This window comes from Rhinolophus sinicus, linkage group LG05 (assembly GCF_036562045.2).
Source record: "Rhinolophus sinicus isolate RSC01 linkage group LG05, ASM3656204v1, whole genome shotgun sequence".
In the NCBI taxonomy this organism is placed as follows: domain Eukaryota; kingdom Metazoa; phylum Chordata; class Mammalia; order Chiroptera; family Rhinolophidae; genus Rhinolophus; species Rhinolophus sinicus.
The window spans coordinates 18980699-19000798 of NC_133755.1; the positions used below are offsets into that span (position 1 = coordinate 18980699).

The 20100-nt window shown below is 35.0% G+C and overlaps 1 protein-coding gene across 4 annotated transcripts in view; it reads left to right on the forward strand.

Moving 5' to 3' along the window:
• The window catches only part of SPDYA (speedy/RINGO cell cycle regulator family member A), a 30045-nt gene that overhangs the window by 8527 nt on the left and 1418 nt on the right, over window positions 1–20100 (forward strand). For all 4 annotated transcript variants that reach the window (XM_074331835.1, XM_074331836.1, XM_019735365.2 and 1 more), the window contains 3 exons: window positions 2303–2388; window positions 6760–6931; window positions 14040–14334. In XM_074331835.1, coding sequence (XP_074187936.1) covers window positions 2303–2388; window positions 6760–6931; window positions 14040–14334 — 553 coding nt within the window. The remainder of the gene's footprint in view (window positions 1–2302; window positions 2389–6759; window positions 6932–14039; window positions 14335–20100) is intronic.

Genomic DNA, 20100 nt, shown 5'->3' on the forward strand with positions numbered 1-20100 from the left:
CCAATGTTATTATGTTACTAGACCATCAGAACTTTAATGAAACCTTATAAGAATTTTCTAATTAATTAAAGTTAGAAAAAGAACTAGCCTGCATTGCTCCTTCAAAGTGGAATCCTTACATATTTTTTTAAATTAGCATATACCATAGATTCATTCTATATTTTGAGAAATTGTAGAATCTTATTGATTAGATTTAAATAACCTTAAGACTGTATCTGTTTGACTGAAAACAAGAATCAGTATAGACTTAATATGTTTTGACCAGAATTATTACCTTTTATCAGGCTGTGGAGAAAGACTATTCTGAGATTCATTCCACTAAGGCAGTCTGTTATACACTTTAATTTTTTTTTTCCCCCTTCTTCTGCTTCCCCCTCTCCCACTCCGGTTCAAGCCATTGTTTCTCAGTCTAGTTGTGTAGGACACAGCTCCCTGGCCCATGCTGGTATTATGAGCCTTGTGCTCCCCCCGGCTGAGGCAGTTGGTTGCCGGTCATTAGTCGGCTGCTCAAAGCAGCTCACGCTGGCTGCTCTCGATGGCTGCCGGCCACTCACGCTGGCTGCTGGCCACTTATGCTGGCCACCGGCCACTCATGGCAGCACACAGCAGCTCACGCCAACCTCCTGCTGCTCACGGCAGCCCAGCTCCAGGGAGAGCTGTTGTTCACAATCTTAGCTGTAGAGGGCGCAGCTCACTGGCCCATGTGGGAATGGAACCAGCGACCTCAGTGTTAGGAGCATGGAGTTCCAACCACCTGAGCCACCGGGCCAGCCCTACTTTAATATTTTGTAGTTAATGTAGATAAAACAAATCCCAATAATCTTGTAGAGTAAAATTAGTTTTTCATGTTCCTTTAGGAATCAAAGTTTCATTAAAAAAAATTATGATGCTAACTTATGTAGTAGGGACTGTAATGTTTCTATTCTCTTTGGATTTAGCTGAACAGTTATGATTTCAGCTTCATAAATGCCATCTTAGACCAGGTAGTCATATCAGAAAATTTGACATGACTTCACATCATACTTAACATAATGTTCCAACCAACAGAAAAGGGAATGAATGGAAGACTAGCTTTATGATTAAATACCCACTAAGTTAATGTTGATGTGAACTTTTTTATTTCAAGTTTAATATAACAAAGATAAAATTGGAGAAGTTTTGTTTTGTTGGAAATTTCAACCATGAGCAATTTAGGGTAGAAAGGTTAGAACAAAGATCTTCCATGTGCCTAGCATCTCACTACAGCAATCAACTGTTGGCCATTCTTGTTTCTTCTAATCCCTCTCCCCAAAAGCAAATCTCAGACATCCTAACATTTTATCCTAACATTTTATCCATAAATATTTCAAGATGTATGTCTAAAAGATGAGATCTTTTAAAACATAATTACAATGTCACTAACACTTTTAAAAATTAACGGTAATTCATTAATATCAAATACTCAGTACCTGTGGTGGTGTAGTTTTAAACTTTACAGTTTTAAGTGCATTACAGTAATTAAAGTTGTTGGACAGCAGAGGGCAGTGCTTTAAAAATAACTAACCAGGAACACTGTATCTTAACATTATTTTCAATGGTCCTCTACTGAAAATTACATTGAAAACTTGGAATCTCCTTTGTGGCCAATCCTGTGAAGGTAGGATGAAGAGGTATTTTATGAGAGGGAATCTAATACATCAGTATTATAACTTGTTTTTAATTTAAATGGCAGAACTTGGCATGGCATCCTAATACCAGGCTAGACGTGACTTTCTAATAATATATTCAAACACTTTTTCAATGAAAATAGAGCCATGTTATTCTAATTTCTGATTAGAAGTTATTTTTTTAAAGATTATTTTGAAAAGTGAGCATGGATGTCTGTAACTAACTCAAATGGTTCAGGGAAAAAATAACATATATACATATACATCAAGCTAATGTGGCAACATATTAAAAATTGGTGAATCTAGGTGAAGGATGTATGGTTATTCGTTTTATGATTATTTCAACTTCTCTATAGGTTTGAAATTTAAGATAGAAAAAAACGGGTTTTAGCTCAAAAATATTGGCAATAATAAAATTTAAGACTTCATTCTAGTTATAATCTTAATCATGATTAATGGTCAAGAGCTATTTCTCACTGTTTACATAGATTACAGGAAGCCAAAAAATAAGGACTCAAATAAATAGGTAATTCTATAATAAGGATAAATAATGCTTTATTGTTTTAGCTTATTATTTATCTCAAAGATAACTTTTGAAACGGTTTTACTTATGAAAGCAAAACATTAATATTAATTTTTAACTTTTTTCCCCATAGTATCTTTTGGCTATGACCTTTGTTTATTTCAAGAGGGCTAAATTTACTATAAATGAACATACCAGGATAAATTTTTTTATTGCTCTGTAAGTATGCTTTCTACTAAGTGATTTTTGTGGTAGTTATATATAATATATATGATACCTTATTTTAAAAGGAAGTTGTTTGAAACCTGATGTAGATCTTTGAATAGGCCTTCCTGTATAAAAGCGATACATTTTTTACTTTAATAGGATATTTTTATGTTGCTTTCACTGATCTTATCCTTTATGCCTCAGATTTATTATTCAACATTCCACTTGAGTTTGTATTATACCCTTTATATTTTTCAGACTGCTCCATATAAATTACCCCAAATTCTCCACTTTTGGACTTAGAATATCAAAGAATATTCTCTTTGAAATTTCCAGTTACTATATAGTTAAAATCATTATCATCATTGCCCTTATTACATTGAACAGCTTTCGGGAAATGCTCTAGGCATACTCATTGTGGATTCATGTGTGTAACATAGGATTTATTCCTATCTGATACCTTTAGTATCAACTCACTGTTTCACTTAACACACTGTATTTTGACCAAGGCATTTTGTCTTCAGTTCTTCCATTGACTTTAAATTAGGTTATACTAGCTTTGTGATCTGTTAAATGGTTTTAATGACATGGTTTTCTAATTCATAGGTTAGAATTCTGTTAGAATCAATGTAAATTAAGAATGTCTAGTTCAATCTCAAAACCTTTTCTACCCAGTACCTGGATATAGTGCTGCAGTTGGAAATGTATAATTTTAAGTACTTAACTAGAGAACTACATATAAAAATATTTAAGTTGCATACCACAATTGTTAGCACTGAAGAATAAATTTTTATTTTTACTCAAAGTCTGTTTAATTCCTAATCAAAGAAATTGATCTCTGCATGTATTCAGGAGACACATTTCCCCATGCATAGGCGAAAATGAACTCAATATAAAGTTTGGTGATGGTTGCTAAATTGGGGGAATATAATAGTATTAGCTAATACTAAGTATTATGTGCAAGGCACAACAAAATGTTTTTTATAAGCTCATTTAATCTTCCCTATGAGGTACGTTTTTTAATAATCCCATTTTACAGATGAGGACATCGAGACTTAGATTAAATACTTTCCAAGGTCACATAAGTTAGTGAGCAGCAGAGCTGCAATACAGATTTAGGTGTGACTTGCCAAAAGCCAAATGTAGCCATTGACCACTAAGCTATAATGCTGTTTACATGTCTCTTAGTGTTGTATTATATTTGTATGTTGATGTGATATCTATTTTGTAGGGTTTTTTTTTTCCTCACCTGAAAATTAACAACAAACCAAACGAAGCTTTAGTTTAAATCTTACCAGGTGCCTGCAGTTGGATTCGTTTGACTTTTTGAATAAAGTTATTACTAGTAAAGCAGTGTGGCAACTTACACCATGTAATAGTCCGTGAGGTTGCACGCATGCTGTGTTGTAAGCTTCATATTAAAAGTAGCATGAAATATAATTTCCATTTTATATCTAATACTTTTTGTACAGCCTGACTCAGTAGTTCTCCTTATTTTCTCAGTTAGCCATTGTAACTCGTTCTTCTCCTTTCTCTATATATTCTTATAACACTGAACTTCAATTATCATTCTTCCATATCTCTTTTACAGTTATTTGTTTCATACGTAGTTGCCTCTTATATTTGGCTGTAGGCATCTTAAGGGCAAGGAACGTGTATTCTTACTTTTTTGCATCTTTCAGTGGCTAATATATAGGAGGTTCTTAATTATTTACTTGAATAAATATAATTATTATGCAAAAAAATGGACTGTGCTCCAAGAAAATCTTGACTATTTCAAATTAAAAGGGAACTTATATGTATCCAATGCAGATATTTCATCACATTGAACCTGAAAAACTGTTAATCTAGAATAGAATCACGATGTAGTCTGGATGCCATAGTACCATACATAGCATATTATAGATTTTTCATATTTCACTTAGTCAGCAAGCATGAAAGGGATCAATCGCCAGCTCTTTTACCCTTACTAAGAACTATCAGGGATACTAAAAGTAAGAAATTACATACTATCACAGAGGACAGGATTTTACTTATAGAACTGAAAGGTTTGAACAATGAGCTGCTTTATAATAAGGTAATATTAAAACATGTACTGTTGTTTTAAGGGAGGATAAAGAAATATGCAGGTACTCATTTTATATTAATGTAACTAAATATGAATATGCACATGGTTTTAAAAAAGTACATAAGAGGGTATACAATTAAAAGTAAGTCCTCCTCCTATCTTAAAAACTGGCCTCTCTCCTCAAGGACAATTAATGGTGTCATGAGTATTTGTCTAGACATAATTTTCTATATGTGAACCAGTGTGCATATTACATGAATAGAAGTGTACTGTACACTTGTACCTTTTTAAAAATTTGAATGTGAAATAATGTGCAAAAGAGCATATGGAGTGTGTGTGTATGTGTGTATGAAAGAATAAAAACCAAATACTTGTGCACCCATGACTCACCTTAAGAATAGAACATTGCTAGAATATTAGAAGCTCATAGTATAGTTTCCTACTTAGAGCCCCCTCCCAAATGATTCCACAAATAATCATTTTCTTGCTTTTATTCCATGTATATCCCTCTAAGTAATATATTATTTGGTCTTTCATGTTTTTGAACTACATATGAAAGAATCGTGTACTATTCTTCTATAACTTCCTTTTGCTTTATAACATTATTTTGAGATTCATATGGACATGTGTGTAACTATAATTCATTTGCATTGCAGACTATTGTTACTTACATACTTGGATTTTTTCCTACCATCTTGTTATGTACTTTCTGTATGTCCCATTTTTTCTGTGTCTTCCTCCCCTTCATTTTCATCTTCTTTTTGGTTGAGGTTTTTTCATGTTTATTTTTGGCACCTTTTTTTCTCTACTTGTTTATAAATTATGCAGTCTGTTCTTTTAGCAATTATCCTAGTTATTTTTAATCACAACAACCTTAACCATTTTAACTACAATCATCCCCTTTCCCAACTTTTATTCTTTTGTTTTGCAATTCTATTGTTCTATCTGATGCCCTCCAAAAAGTTAGGCAATTATTATTCTTGTTTTATACATTCAACATTTGTTCAGATTTACCCACATGTTTATATCTTTGCTTCCCATTCCTTCTTGCATCTCAAACCTTCCACTTAGGTTCGTTTGCCTTCTTTCTGACTGCTTTTAATACCTCCTTTTTTTTATGTTTGTTAATTCCAGTATTTTCAGACTTCAGAGTCTGTTTCTGCTCATGGTGTCTTAAGTCTTTTATAAATTTTTTTTTATTGTAAGTTGCCTATTTTTGTTGGAAAGTTATCTATGGGGCTTGCATTGTTTCCAGTGGGAAATCTACTCCATATTTATCTCTTTTCCCATGTTATTTAATGTGAGTTTTTTTTTCTCCAATTGATTTTAAGATTTTCTCTTTATCATTGGTTTTGAGCAATTTGGTTATGATGTCCTTGGTGCTTTTGGGGTTCAAGGAGATCTTTGTGGGGTTTATAGTTTTCATCAAATTTTAAAAATTTTTAGCCATTTATTTCTTCAAATATTTTTTCTGTTCACCTGCCACCTTTTAGGGACTCCAATTTCACCTTTACTAGGCTGCTTGAAGTTGTCTCACAGCTCATTGATGCTCTGTTTATTATTTTTGTTTATTTTGGATAGTTTCTACTGTTACAAGGATATCTTCAATGCACAAATCTTTTCTTCGAGAATACTTAATCTCCTATTAATCTTTTTCATCTTACACATAGTTTTCATCTCTAGAAGTACACTTTCAACGTGTCTACTTATTTTTTTGAACATCTGGAATAGTTACAAGTGGTTTAATGTTTTTGTTTCTTCTACCATGAGGGTCAGTTTTGATTAATTGATTATTTCCTTATTATGGGTTGTGTTTTCCTGCTTCTGTGCATGCCTGATCCCTTTCAAGTATTTGTCAGGATACTGATTTCCATTTGTGTCTGAGGAAACTACCTGATTGTGGGGAAAGACCATAGGAAAGGATTAGAGGAAATAGTGCCTAACATTCACCCAGGGCAGGAAATAGTGTCTGTCCCCACTACCCAGACAGAAAAAACTCTTCATTTGCAGGATATTGAATAGAGTACTCAGGAAGGTCTTGCCTCAGTAGTAGGGACCCATTAGCCCCAGACTGAACATTGCTCTAGATCCACGTAACAAATTATAAAAGTGAGACCTGAAAGGATCAGACTTAACTGCATCCCAGAACAGAGCTCAAGGTTTATAGGAATACAAAAATATTCAGAACTCAACAAGGTAAACTTCACTGTATCTCTATTTTTGATCTATTCTTTCATTATGAGTAAGGTTGACATCTTTTATGTATTTATAAGTGATTTGTATTTTGTTTTTGAGTGGTTGGTTTTCTTTGTTAGGTATCTGGCTAACACAGTTGAAGAAGATGAAGAAGAATCCAAATATGAAATTTTTCCATGGGCTTTAGGGAAAAACTGGAGAAAATTGTTCCCTAATTTCTTAAAGTTAAGGGACGAACTCTGGGATAGAATTGACTATAGGGCTATTGTAAGCAGGCGATGCTGTGAGGAGGTAAGATTTTAAAATACTTTATATATGTGATATATGTCTTCTGTTCATATAATTTTCCTTGTCTTGTTTTTTAATGTGCTTCTAACATTTTATTTTTTGTACATGTAAGGGTAGACCATTAGTCTTGATGGTTACCATGAATACAACTTGTGTATTGCAATGTTGATGTTTTAATTTTTATAACACAATAATTTTAAATTGTCGTTTCTGTTTTTCAGAGCAGTCTACTTCTATAGTAAGTATTTTCATTTTAGTGTGTTTCTCTTGTCTAAAGCTCACCAATACATAGGAAAAGGATAGTGTGCACATTTCCAGATACCTTATGGTAATATTACTCGATTTGATTAATAATTTCCATTAAATAAAGTATATGAAATGTCAAGTTCCCAAGTTATACCATGTGAATGGCATGGTATAAAATTTAAATAAATTTAAATATGTTTAAAAACCATACCTCTTCACACAGAATACATAAAGTGGGTTTCTTTGATGTAAGATTCTGTTAATATAAAGCAGAAAGACACTAAGAATTTAAAAATTGGTTATTTTATCTAATGTTCTGGTTTTCAATAAAGAAGAAAGTTAATGTTTTAAACTAAAGAAAAGTCCTAGTAGAGTAGAAATTAAATGGAAGGCAGTGATCACTGTAAGCCAGTACTAGGTCAGAAAAGTTTGGTGAATGTCAACTAGGTAATGCTATAATTAAATGAAGTCATATCCAGTTAAATGATTGTAGGCCAAAAGAGACAGTAGATTAGTGTCAAACCTCAGGGAGAACTTTAGGGATGTGTCAAAAAACTCTGTCCAGAACTAACCGTGTTAATTATATTTATTAATGAGCTAAAGATATAGCAAGTATACATATTTGTGGATTAAATTAGGAGGATTGTTGAATGTTGTGGAAAATGCAAGGATTCAGAGATAACTTAGAAAACTACAGCAGGCCAAGTCTTTATAAGATTAAATTCAATAGAAAATTATGAAAAATTAGGTGTGTAAATCCCCTCTAATTTAATGATCCTCGTTAAAGAATTTAAATGACTCATTTCAATTACAGGGCATTGAAAGTGTCCTATATTTTTATTTTTTGTCACTACCTCCTCATCAAGATGGGTAATTTGTGCACCTGTTGCCATCCTTGGACATGATAGTCCAAGCAAAGCCTTATTTGAACATTCTGATTTTTTCCAAGTAAATGCTTCAAGCCCCATGGGATATTCAGCTAAGAACATAGAGGGCCACCAGAGGCAAGAGGCCGGGTCAGGCAGTGCTCACTTCGCGGCAGACTGCCCACCTACTCCTAAGATACAACAGCTGGCGTTTTTTAACTGCAACAACTTTAATTTACACTATTGGAGCTGGAATTACCTCAGTTGCTGGCATGAGACTATTAAAGAGCCAGAGAATGGAGTGACTTAATGGTGTATGTGTAAAAGACTAAAATGCTTTAGACAACTATAAACCCAGTGTCTAATAGAATTTACAGAAAAGTTGTCTTTCAAGGATTTAACACTGAGAACTAACAGATCTGTCCACCAATTTCAGATCTGCATATCAAATTTCCTACTCATATTTCATTACCTAGTAGATACTACAAATTTAACATGCCAAAAATGGAATTTCGATCTCCCCACATAGACTTCCAAACCTGCTCCTCCAGCAAACTTCCATGTGTTAATAAATGGTTAACTTCATCCTTCTAGTTGTTCAGGCCAAAAAGCTGTCACCCTAGCTAGACTTTTCTTTTTCTCATATCCATATCTTTAAAAAATATCCAGCATCCTACCATTTCTCACCTCCTCCACCACTAAATCCTACTTCGGTTGTCATCTCTTGCCTCAATTATTGCCGTAACCTTCCAAAAAGTCTCTCTTGTAATCTTTCTTACCTATATAGCAACCAGAATAAATGTTTTGGAAAGTATATCAAATTATGACTCCTCTATTCAAAAGCCTTGAGGCTTCCCATTTCACACAGAGTAAAAGGTAAATCCTTGTCATGGGTCTACATGGTCTGCCAACTCTCCTCTCCTCTGACTTCCATCTCTCATCCTTGCTCACTAGCCACACTGGCCTCCTTGCTGTTCCTCAGACACACCAAAGGCACTCCCACCTCAGGGTCTTTGTACTTGTCATTTCCATTATTTGGAATGCTTTGCCCCCAGATATTAGTATGTTTTACTTCCTCACTTCATTCAGGACTACTTAAATGTCACCTCAGAGAAACCTTTCCTTACCACTCTATTTCGAGTAGTATCTCCATCAATGGAATAAAATAGAAAAATCTAGAAATAAACTCTCATGTTTATGTTCGATTGAATTTTTGACAAGGGTGCCAAGAAAATTCAATGGGGAAAGAATAGTCTTTTCAACAAATGGTACTGGGACAACTGGATATCCACATGCAAAAGAATGCAGTTGGACCCCTACTTTAAAACATATGTAAAAACTAACTCAAAACGGATCAAAGACTTAAATGTAAGAACTAAAAATGACAAAACTTAGAAGAAAACACAGGTGAATTCTTCATGACCTTGGGTTAGGTTTCTTAGATATGATACCAAAAGCACAAGCAACGAAAGAAAATATAAAGTGAACATCATCAAAGTTTAAAACTCTTGTCCATCAAAGGACACCATAAAAAATGTGAAGACAACCTACAAAATGGGAGAAAATTTTGCAAATCACCTGTCTGATAAGGAACTTGTATCTAGAATGCATGAAGAGGTCTTGTGACTAAATAATAAAAAGACAACCTAATTTAAAAATGTGCAATGAATCTCAATACGCATTTCTCCAAAGAAGATATACAAATGGACAAAAAAAAAAAAAAAATGCATAAAAAGAGCTAAACATCATTAGCCTTAGAGAAATGCAAAATCAAAACAACAACAATATATCACTTCACATCCGCTAGGATGGCTATAATAAAACAGATAATAACAAGTGTTGACAAGAATGTGGAGAAATTCAAACCCTCATACATTTCTCTTGGGAATTTAAAATGGTGTAATTGCTTTGGAAAACAGTCTGACAGTTCCTCAAAAAGCTAAACAGAGTTCTATATGACCCAGCAATTCCACTCCTAGTTATAGAGTTAAATGAAAACTATGTCCACAAATAGTCTTGTGTACAAATGTTCACAGCATTATTTATAATAGACAAAGAGTGGAAACAACCCAAATGTCCAGCAACTAATAAATGGATAAACAAAATATGATCTATCCATTCAATGATATGTTACTTGGCAATTAAAAGGAATAAAGTACGAATGCATGCTACAATATGGATGAAACATAAAAACGTTACGCTAAGTGAGAGAAGCCAGCCACAAAGGACCACACCTTGTATGATTCCATTTATATTAACTGTCCAGAATAGACAAATCCAAAGAGATAAAAAGATTGCTGGGGCTGAGGGAGGGAGGGATGAGATGTGACTGCTTTCTTTATGGAATGATGAAAATATTCTAAAATTGACTATGACAATGGTTGTGCGACTCAGAATATACTAAAAGCTGTTAAATTGTACACTTTAAATGGATGAATTGTACGGTATTTGAGTTATATCTCAATAAAGCTGTTAACATAACAAGTACTTCCCACTATTACTCTGTATTCCTTTTCCCGGTTTTCTTCATAGCACTGAACTACCATATGACATACTCCGTTTTATCTGTTTATCTTGCTAATGTCTACTCCCCCTACTCGAGTATAAATTCCAAGACGGAGGGTCTTTATTTTGTTCTTATTGTATGTATCTCCAGTGCCTAGAACAGTGTCTAGAATATAGTAGATACTTAGCAAACATTGCTAACTGAGAGAATGAATGGAACTTAAGACTTCCAATTATTTTTCATACCTGCTTATTCATGAAATAGAATAAAAAACCCTTTAAAACATTTCTTTACTGAGATCCCTTAGCACTGCCGAAGCTTATCGATCTGCCACTAGATTGATAGTGACAGATCAATAAGCTTACTTGAATCATGTTGGTGTATAGGAAAGGAAACTACTTAGTAAGATTTAAGTATTCATTTAACACCTAAATTATAAGACACCAAGTTCAGTGTTATAGGGGGTTTTAATAAAGAAGTAGATCATCCTTGCCCTGAAATTTTCTGCATTAAAGTGTCAAGACATGCTTAGAAATTTAGTTAAGTATTCTATGCATTTCTTATTGAGAGCCTGGTGCTGGCATACTGCCATCCCATTTCTTTAGTCTCATACCCTAAAATTAACCAAAGTTATGGTAGTAGCTACAAACTGGTTTACAATAATAATATGCTACATTTGCATTGTACTTTGTAAATTTATAAATACTTTTATATATCTGCACAAAAATGTCTGTGAGGGTTGTAGCATTCTCATTTTGTAGCTGATGCAACTGAGGACTAACCGATTGAGATTTACTCGATCTTTCATCAATTAAGTGGCAGTGTCAGCACTTGACTTCACATCTGATGACTTCCCAGTGTTCTGTTTTCTCTGATATCTAGCCTCTACCTCTCATTGATTAGTTTAGAAAATGCATTTGTATCTGTTGTTATTTTATCTCAGGAATTAAATAGAATAAGTATGCTGTCGACACGTTTTACAGATGAAGAAACTGGTGTAGAAAGGTTGCAACTTGTCCATGATCATTCAGTTAATAAGTGGCAAGGTCAGCTAGTACTTAAATTTGGCACACTTTTGATTATACACCACTGTCAGAAGAACTTATTCTCTCCTTTAAGATAATATGAATTTTGTAATTTGTCCCCTATTGTATAAATCCTGGCTACTGCAGAGAAGCTAAGAGTCAGGTTTTATCCTTAACCACATTAACTCGGTTATCCTTCGTTATTGGCATGTCTGCTTTCCCCTTTTAGCTGTATTTTCCCTTTTGGGTCCTAGTTTAATGAAAATAAAGTTTTTCATTTGCTCTTTTTGTCAGCTGCCTCAAATCCTTTTTTGGAAAGAGATGAGGTATGATTAAATTGAAAAAATGTGTGTAGGGCTTTTCCAAAAAAGAATAAAGACTATTTCAACCTACTTATTCTGATCTTATAATCTTCTACAACCAGCTTACCTTTTTGGACATCAGCTCTGAGGTGGAATTTATTTAGGTTGGTGATAGCTTATTTTCTAGATTGGTTCACTGGTTATGGAGAATGCCAAATCTGATAAGAAAGAGTTAGACTCCAATTCCAGCCCCTTTATCCATCATGGAGCATAGCAATTTTATGAAGAGGAAGCTTTATTATTGTTTGTACTCGGGCCCAGATGACACAATATCTTCATAGCTGATTTCTCTGTCAGCTACTACTTGATTCTGGATTAGGAATTTACAGAGCAGTGATGTGATATATGCAATGTTTTGTTCAAAACAGAGAGGTGTGTGAGAGACTTCATGCCCAGAGAGGGCTTTCAGTAGAATAGGTTGCATGCACCAAAAGATATAACTGAGTTATAGACACTTACATGCTAAAAATCCTAATACAGAATGAACGATAAAACAAGAAAATCTGAAAGCTGGAGTTTTTAGAAAGGTGGGACTTATGCTGGGCATTAAAGGAAAGGTAATACTAAGACAAAGGGAGAGGACGTTCCAGACATGAAATATATTCAAGTGTTGAGAAAAATAATAGTAGATAAATATGGAAAGAATAAAAAATTCTGATATTCAACTTTCTCACCTTAAGTAGCTCTGAAGCTAGTTTTATACTGTTATAAATATGTTTGTAGTTAGAGTTAAAACTTTTATTTACTTCTACCTTTTTAAAGATATATAACTTTATTACATGTCTTTAGTTGAAAAGTTTTTTGAAGGATTTAAGAAGTGGATTGTAAAAAAAGTTCAATCCTAAAATATACTTTAAAAAATTAACATAGCTAGTATTCTTTATGCCATTATCTTGGGGGCGGCCACAGTAACCCTATTTTCTGAGGGGACTGGTCTTAATCTGGGGATTTTAAGAAGGTTGTCATTTTTAATAGCAAAAGCCTTTTTTCTTCCCAAACAAAATTTTATACACAATCCCCCAAATTATCTTTCCTTAGTCCCTCCTAGGATACCTCCAATATAGTCCATGAAACCTTAGGGCTCCTCAAAACAGTTCACTGGTCTAGGCAATTAATAAGGCACCGTCTAACTCTTAAATTCTATAATTCTCATTTATTTTGGGTCACTGATAACTGCAGCTAAACATTTTTGCTTAGAAGTAGCAGTGTAAAATTCTGCTTAGAAGTTTTAGACTATCATGAGGTCAGCATGTAGGTCCACTTCCCTAGCTTGACTTCTTAAGTGGCTATCATTTGTCAGGTGTTTACTACGAGTATGTGATAAGGATTTTACACCTATCTAACCCTCAGAACTCCTATGAAGCAGATAGTATCCCCATTTTAGACATGAAGGAATTGAGCCTCAGAAAGGTTAAGTAACTTGCCCAGTATCAAACAGCTAGCAAGTGCCAGAATAAGAAACTAAACCTATCGTGACTCTAAAGGCAGTGTTTTATCTAACAAACCTTAGACAACAGTGCCTGACATGTAGTGAGGAATCTTAAGAGCTTTATAAATAATTCTTTAATTCTCACAACAACCCTCTAAAATAGACAGTAATTCTCTCCATGTTACAGATGAGAAAACTGAGGAACAGGGAGGTTAAGTAACTTAACCTGTCTTCTTACAATATCCCTTGCCATAATTGCCAATGTTTTAAGATTAGCCTAACATACATGGTTGGAAACCTCAATTAAAAGTATTATTTTCAGCCCATTATATTCCAAAGTTAATAATTATGTATTGTTTGGGGCTAACTTTCCCGAACTTAGAATATTCAGAATTGAAAAAACATGGAAGGTGGCTTCAGTCCTGTTCCTATTTGAAATTATTTAAATATATTGTTAATTATTGTCTTAAGGATCCAAGCAATGAATCAGTTCTTTATTGGTGATACTGCCTGATGTTATCTGGAGATGCTTTTTTTTTTTTTTTTGACATCTGTAACTTAGATTTTTCTATCTAGTTTTATTAGAGATTGCTGTTCTTGAGTTATAATGTTTGTACTTAATTTTACTAAATTTAAAAGACTTCTTAAAATTCTAAAAGAAATCTTTTCCACGATAGGTTATGGCCATTGCTCCAACCCATTATATATGGCAACGAGAACGCTCTGTGCATCACAGTGGAGCTGTCAGAAACTACAACAGAGATGAAGTGCAACTGCCCCGGGGACCTAGTCGCACACCGGTAGATTGTTCCCTCTGTGGTAAAAAAGGAAGATACATTAGACTGGGATTGTCTTCATCTTCTTCATCCAGTGACACAGTAGAGGTGATGGAAACACATTCTCAGGAATCACATAACTCGTTCTTAGTGGACATAACAGTTGATCCTTCTCAAGCATATAGCAATTCTCAAGGTACGATGTAGTGGTATGTCCAAATTAGATTTATGCAAGCTATTAATAAATCCAAGTTAGTTATTGGCCTATAGTCTGTCCTTACTGGCTGGGATGCATAATAATTTTTGTGCTACAACAATATGTGTTAAATTAATATTGAAAGTTTTCCCCTTTTCAGTTACTACCTTTTGTCTTGTGTTACTGTTTTGTGGTAGCTTACCTAAACTTAATGTGATTTATGTTAAAGTGAAACCTTAATCACCATGGGGCTGAAGGATTTTAAGTATTAAGTATTTTCAGAGCCTGAACGATTTTCTTTGAAATGTTTATTTTATTCAAAAGAAGTTTTAAAAGGAAAATAAATTTACTTGTAATCTCATCATCTAGTTTTATCAGTGATTAACTATTGGTTTTCTTCTATACACTTTTTAAAATTGAGATATAATTGACATATAACATTGTATTAGTTTTAGGTGTACAACATAATGGTTACTACAATAAGTTTAGTTAACTTATCACCACAGGTACAATTTTTTTCTTGTGATGAGAACTTTTAATATCTACCCTCTTAGCAACTTGCAAATATACAATACAGTATTGTTAACTGTAGTCATCAGGCTGTACATTACATTTCCAAGACTTATTTATCTTATAATCGGAAGTCTGTACCTTTTGCCCACCTTCATCTATTTTGCTTAACCCCCAACCCTAGCCTCTGGAAACCACCAATAGGTTCTTTGTATCAATACGTTTGGTTTTGGTTTTTTTTTTTTTTTAGATTCCACATATAACACAGTTTTTGTGTTTCTCTGTCTGACTTACATCACTTAGCATAATGCCCTCAAGCTCCATTCATGTTGTCTAAAATGACAGGATTTCCTTTTTTTTCATGGCTGAATGATATTCTATTATATATACATATATGCCACATTTTCTTTATCCATTTGTCTGTCGATGGACACAGATTGTTTCCGTGTCTATTTACTATTGTAAATAATACGGCAATGAATGTGGGAGTGCAGTTGTCTTTTCAAAATAGTGATTTTGTTTCCTTCCGGTAAATACCCAGAAGTGGGATTGCTGGATCATATGGTAGTTCTATTTTTAATTTTTTGAGAGCCTCCATACTGTTTTCTATAGTGGCTGCACCAATTTACATGACCACCAACAGTGTACAAGGGTTCCCTTTTCTCCACATCCTCACCAACACTTGTTATTTCTTGTCTTTTTTTTTTTTTTACAGTGAAAAAATTTTATATTTAGAATTAGCCAGTTGGACTCAGTTTAGATGATCCCCATTTTGTTGGCAACATCCAAAGCATCATAGTCAGGAGCCAGGGGAACACATGCCTTCTTTCCATCAGGCCCGATCAGGGTGCTGACCTTGGCCACGTCAATGTCATAGAGCATCTTCCCAGCCTGTTTGATCTGCTGCTTGTTGGCCTTGACACCCACAGGAAACACAGGTGTATGTTGTCTTCTATCTCCTTCTGGCTGACTCGGTAGTTAGGGGAACTTGTTGATGGCACAGTGGTCAAGCTTGTTTCTCCTGGGGGTGCTCTTCCGAGGGTACTTGGGCTGCCTTTTGAGCCGCAGTGTCTTGGGCCTTCGGAAGGTGGATGACCTGTGGGTCTTCTTTTTCCCGTGGTTGTGGATGCCTTTCAGCACTGCTTTCTTTGCCTTGGAAGCCTTTGCTTTGGCTTCTGCTTTGGGAGGAGAGGGGCTTCCTTCTTTCCTTTCAGTGCCATCTTCATGAAAAGAATTTATCTTTTTAATAATAATCATTTAACAGGTGTGAGATATCCCATTGTTGTTTTGATTTGTATTTCCCTGATAATTAGTGATGTTGAATCACTTTTCATGTATCTGCTGTCCATTTGTATGTCTTCTTTGAAAAAATGTTCATTTCCTCTGCCCATTTTTTAATTGGATTTTTTTTCTATTGAGAGTTATATGAGTTCTTTTATATATTTTGGATATTAACCCCTTATCAGATAGCTATATGATTTGCAAGTATTTTCCCCCATTCCATAGGTTGCCTTCTCACTTTGCTGAAGGTTTCCTTTGCTGTTACAGAAGCTTTTTAGTTTGATGTCCCACTGTTTGTTTTTGCTTTTTTTGTCTTTGATTTTGGTGTCGAATTCCTTATTGGTTCACTCACATTTGAAGGTAAAATAGGGTCTACAACAGGCTGAATAAGAATTGCCTTTTAGCATCCCTCCCCTTTCCTAGCTCCTTTTATCTACTTTTTGATCCTTATAATAGGTGTATTTACAAGGCGTTTAAAATGTTCCCAGCAATGTGTTAAGCATTTCACATTATAATCTTATTTAATATTCACAGCCAACTCTAAGGTAAATACTATTATCTCCACTTTGCAGATAAGGAAACTGAGGCTTGGAAAGGTTAAATAATTTGCCTAAGGCGGTGGAGTGACATTTGAACTCAGGTCTGACTCTAGACACTATATAGCCTCAATTCCTAACTATTGTGCTCTACTGACCCCTTTGATGAAATCCTGCCTTTGGTGGTGAAAATCAGCTGCCACACAAGTCTTCCAGCAGACTACTAAGGATTAAGGAGGTGGTGAAAGAATTAAGAACCAAGTCCCTGATGAAAATTATATGGAGTGAATTGGGAGAGAATGTCAACCACAATTTGAATAGATATTTAAAGAAAGCAGAACAGAAGGTTTATATTTTATTCAGACTAGCTTCTGTAGATATCAAGAGTAGTAACCGTGTATATTTTATGCTTTGATATCGCAACAGGAAATCAGAATGCACCAAGGGAGTAAGGGGCTCTGCCATTCAGCTTGCTTTGGGAAAACAAAAACAAAACAAAAAACAGGTCTTTGAGAGATGCTGGAGGAAAAGTGTGGCACCTGATTTCGGGGAGTTGCAGATGGAACTGTGCTTTCATCCTGTCACTGTCTGAAAGCCCTGAAGCCCTGGTTTAGGATATAAGGTTCAATACAGGAAGGAACAAGTATTTACTCGTTAACTGTTTTATTCAGAGTGTGAACCCAAGGTTAAATAAGACCTTCTGTTTCAGGATGACAGAGGGTAGGCAATACAAAGAAAAATTATTGATCATACACTTGGCCAGTAAACAGTTACATTCATTTTTCTGTCAGTAGGCTTAACAAGGGAGTGAGCTATTTGGGGGAAGAAGCGGGGAAGGCGATTTAAGGGTAACACAATGTTATCAGGAAAAGTAGTGAGTCTCACTGCCTCAGCTGCTGCTGATTCCCCGTAGTGACCTCTGCTGGCAAAATTTTCTTCCTCCCATGCACATAAGGCGTTTGGAATCCCCTAACAGTTTGTGGTTGCAGAACACTCAATTCAGCATTCTCTAGGAGACACACAGAGAACTGAGGCTCTGCTCCCGAATTTTAGGCTAAAACTTAGCAATAGATGGTTATCAATGCTTCCATCTTTCTTTCAAACACAAGTAAGCAACTTCAAAAAATAAGTTTTACCTAAACATGTTTATGACATTTATTAAGAACAAAATGTTTTTCATTTTGACAAGGTTGGGGGGAGGTCATGAGCATTCTTTGCAAATTGATATACATCACAATCAAAAGTCATGTACTAGGCATTTTACAGAGGTAGTCTCATTTAACACCTGACACCCCCCCACCATAAATCTTGAAGTGACTTTATGACACTCATTTTACTGATGAAGAAAACTCAGAAGTCATAGTTGCAAGGTAAAACAACAGCAACAACAAAAACAGATGGGAACCCAGTTCTATCTGAATACACTGCACATTTTTATACTAACTGAACTAGTTGACCTTTGAACATGGCTTTGAATTGCATGGATCCACTTATATACGGATTTTTTTTCCGATAAATACAATAAATGTATTTTCCTTATGATTTCCTTAACATTTTATTTTCTCTAGCTTATTTTAAGGCAGTATATAATACATATAAACATACAAAATATGTGTGAATTGACTGTTTATGTTATCGGTAAGGCTTCCAGTCAACAGCAAGCCATTCGTACAGTTGGCCATCTGTATCCACCAGTTCCCAACCCGAGAGCAAAATTACTGTTTAATCCACAGTTGAATCATGGATGTGAAACCTGCAGATACAAACGGCCAACTGTAGTTCAGTTTTTGGGAAATCAAAAGTTATACATGGATTTTCAACTGTATGGGGGGGGGGGTCAGCATCCCTAATCCCCCATTGTTTGAGGGTCAATTGTACATTGTTTCTCTTTACCTTATGCTGTCTTAAGGCCTTATGACACCTAGGCTAGTCCATCTGAAACATGAATATGTATTATTATGTATCACCTGAGGCCTCCTCAGATTTTAGAGTAAAACCAAGGGAAAAAAAACAGTATACCAAACCTTAGTCTTGGGTCTTATAAGGCAGTCATAGGTCATTCTGTTATATAATATAAAACCAAATAATAAATCCTCCTCTGAACTTTCTTATTTTTGTCATTACCACTGTTCTAGTCATCCAGGTTTAAAATCCTTACATTTAATGAAGGAATAATCAGGGCTTATAAATTAATGTGATAAGGGCAATGCTAATTAAATGATCAATGTTTAGGAGCACAAAAGATTCCAGAATTAATTCTTTGGGTAAGAGACTTGGTGAAGGCTTTTCAGAGAAAGTATATGAGCTGGCCATTGACTGAGTCCTGTTTTGCCCAGAGAATTAAGAGAAAGGACTTCTGAATAGCAGATAAAAGTTTGAAAATATATAGCTTCTCTCCTATTATATCCAATAAGTTACCAGCTTATCTCATTCTTCCTTTACAATATTTCTTTTACATCTGCCCGTTTTCCTCACCTCATAGTCGTATATTATTACTGATCACCTCATAGTTGCATAAGTTGCATACTATGTGTTACCATGAAATTTCTTTTTTTTTTAAGTTTTTGTTGTTGTTGTTGTTGTTGTTTTGTTTTGTTGGGGAATATTGGGGAACAGTGTGTTTCTCCAGGGCTCATCAGCTCCAAGTAGTTGTCTTTCAATCTAGTTGTGGAGGGTGCAGCTCAGCTCCAAGTCCAGTTGCTGTTTTCAATCTTTAGTTGCAGGGGGCGCAGCCCACCATTCCATGCGGGAATTGAACTGGCAACCTTGTTGTTGGGAGCTAGTGCTCTAACTGAGCCAACTGGCTGACCCCCAGAAAGATCAGCGGCAGCTCATTGTCTTCAATCTAATTGTGGAGGGCACAGCTCACTGGCCCATGTGGGAATTGAACCAGCAGCCCTGTTGTTCAGAGCTCACCCTCTAGCCAACTGAGCCATCCGGCTGCCCCCTGAAATTTCTGATTTAATAGTTTTGTCCTTCCTTTAAATACTCATAGGTACCACTAACAGCCTAACTTTTTTTAAAAATCTCCTTTTACATGACCATGGAACCTCAGAAGCTCCCTATTACCTCTGAAGTATAAAGTTCAAACTTAAAGTCTTACACAATCCAAGAGCTATATACCTAAATTTTACCTTAGAATAACCAAGCAAGACGAAATAATACATGATTCAGTTTAGGCTTAAACCCATCAGCAAACTTATCTTGACCATTTACTGGGTGGAAAAGGCAGGGCCTCTGGAAGGTACTGGGAAGACAGTTGTGAGTCATTTACAAATCTCTAGGAGTTTATAGTATGGTAAGTGAGAGCCAAGACATGAACATAGAAAGCTAACTTTAGAAGAAGGTATCTGTCTCATAAGCCAGACTGTAAACATGCTTAGTGTTCGATGGAGATGGAGAAAGCTTAAGCTGGACTTTGAGTAACCATATAAATAAA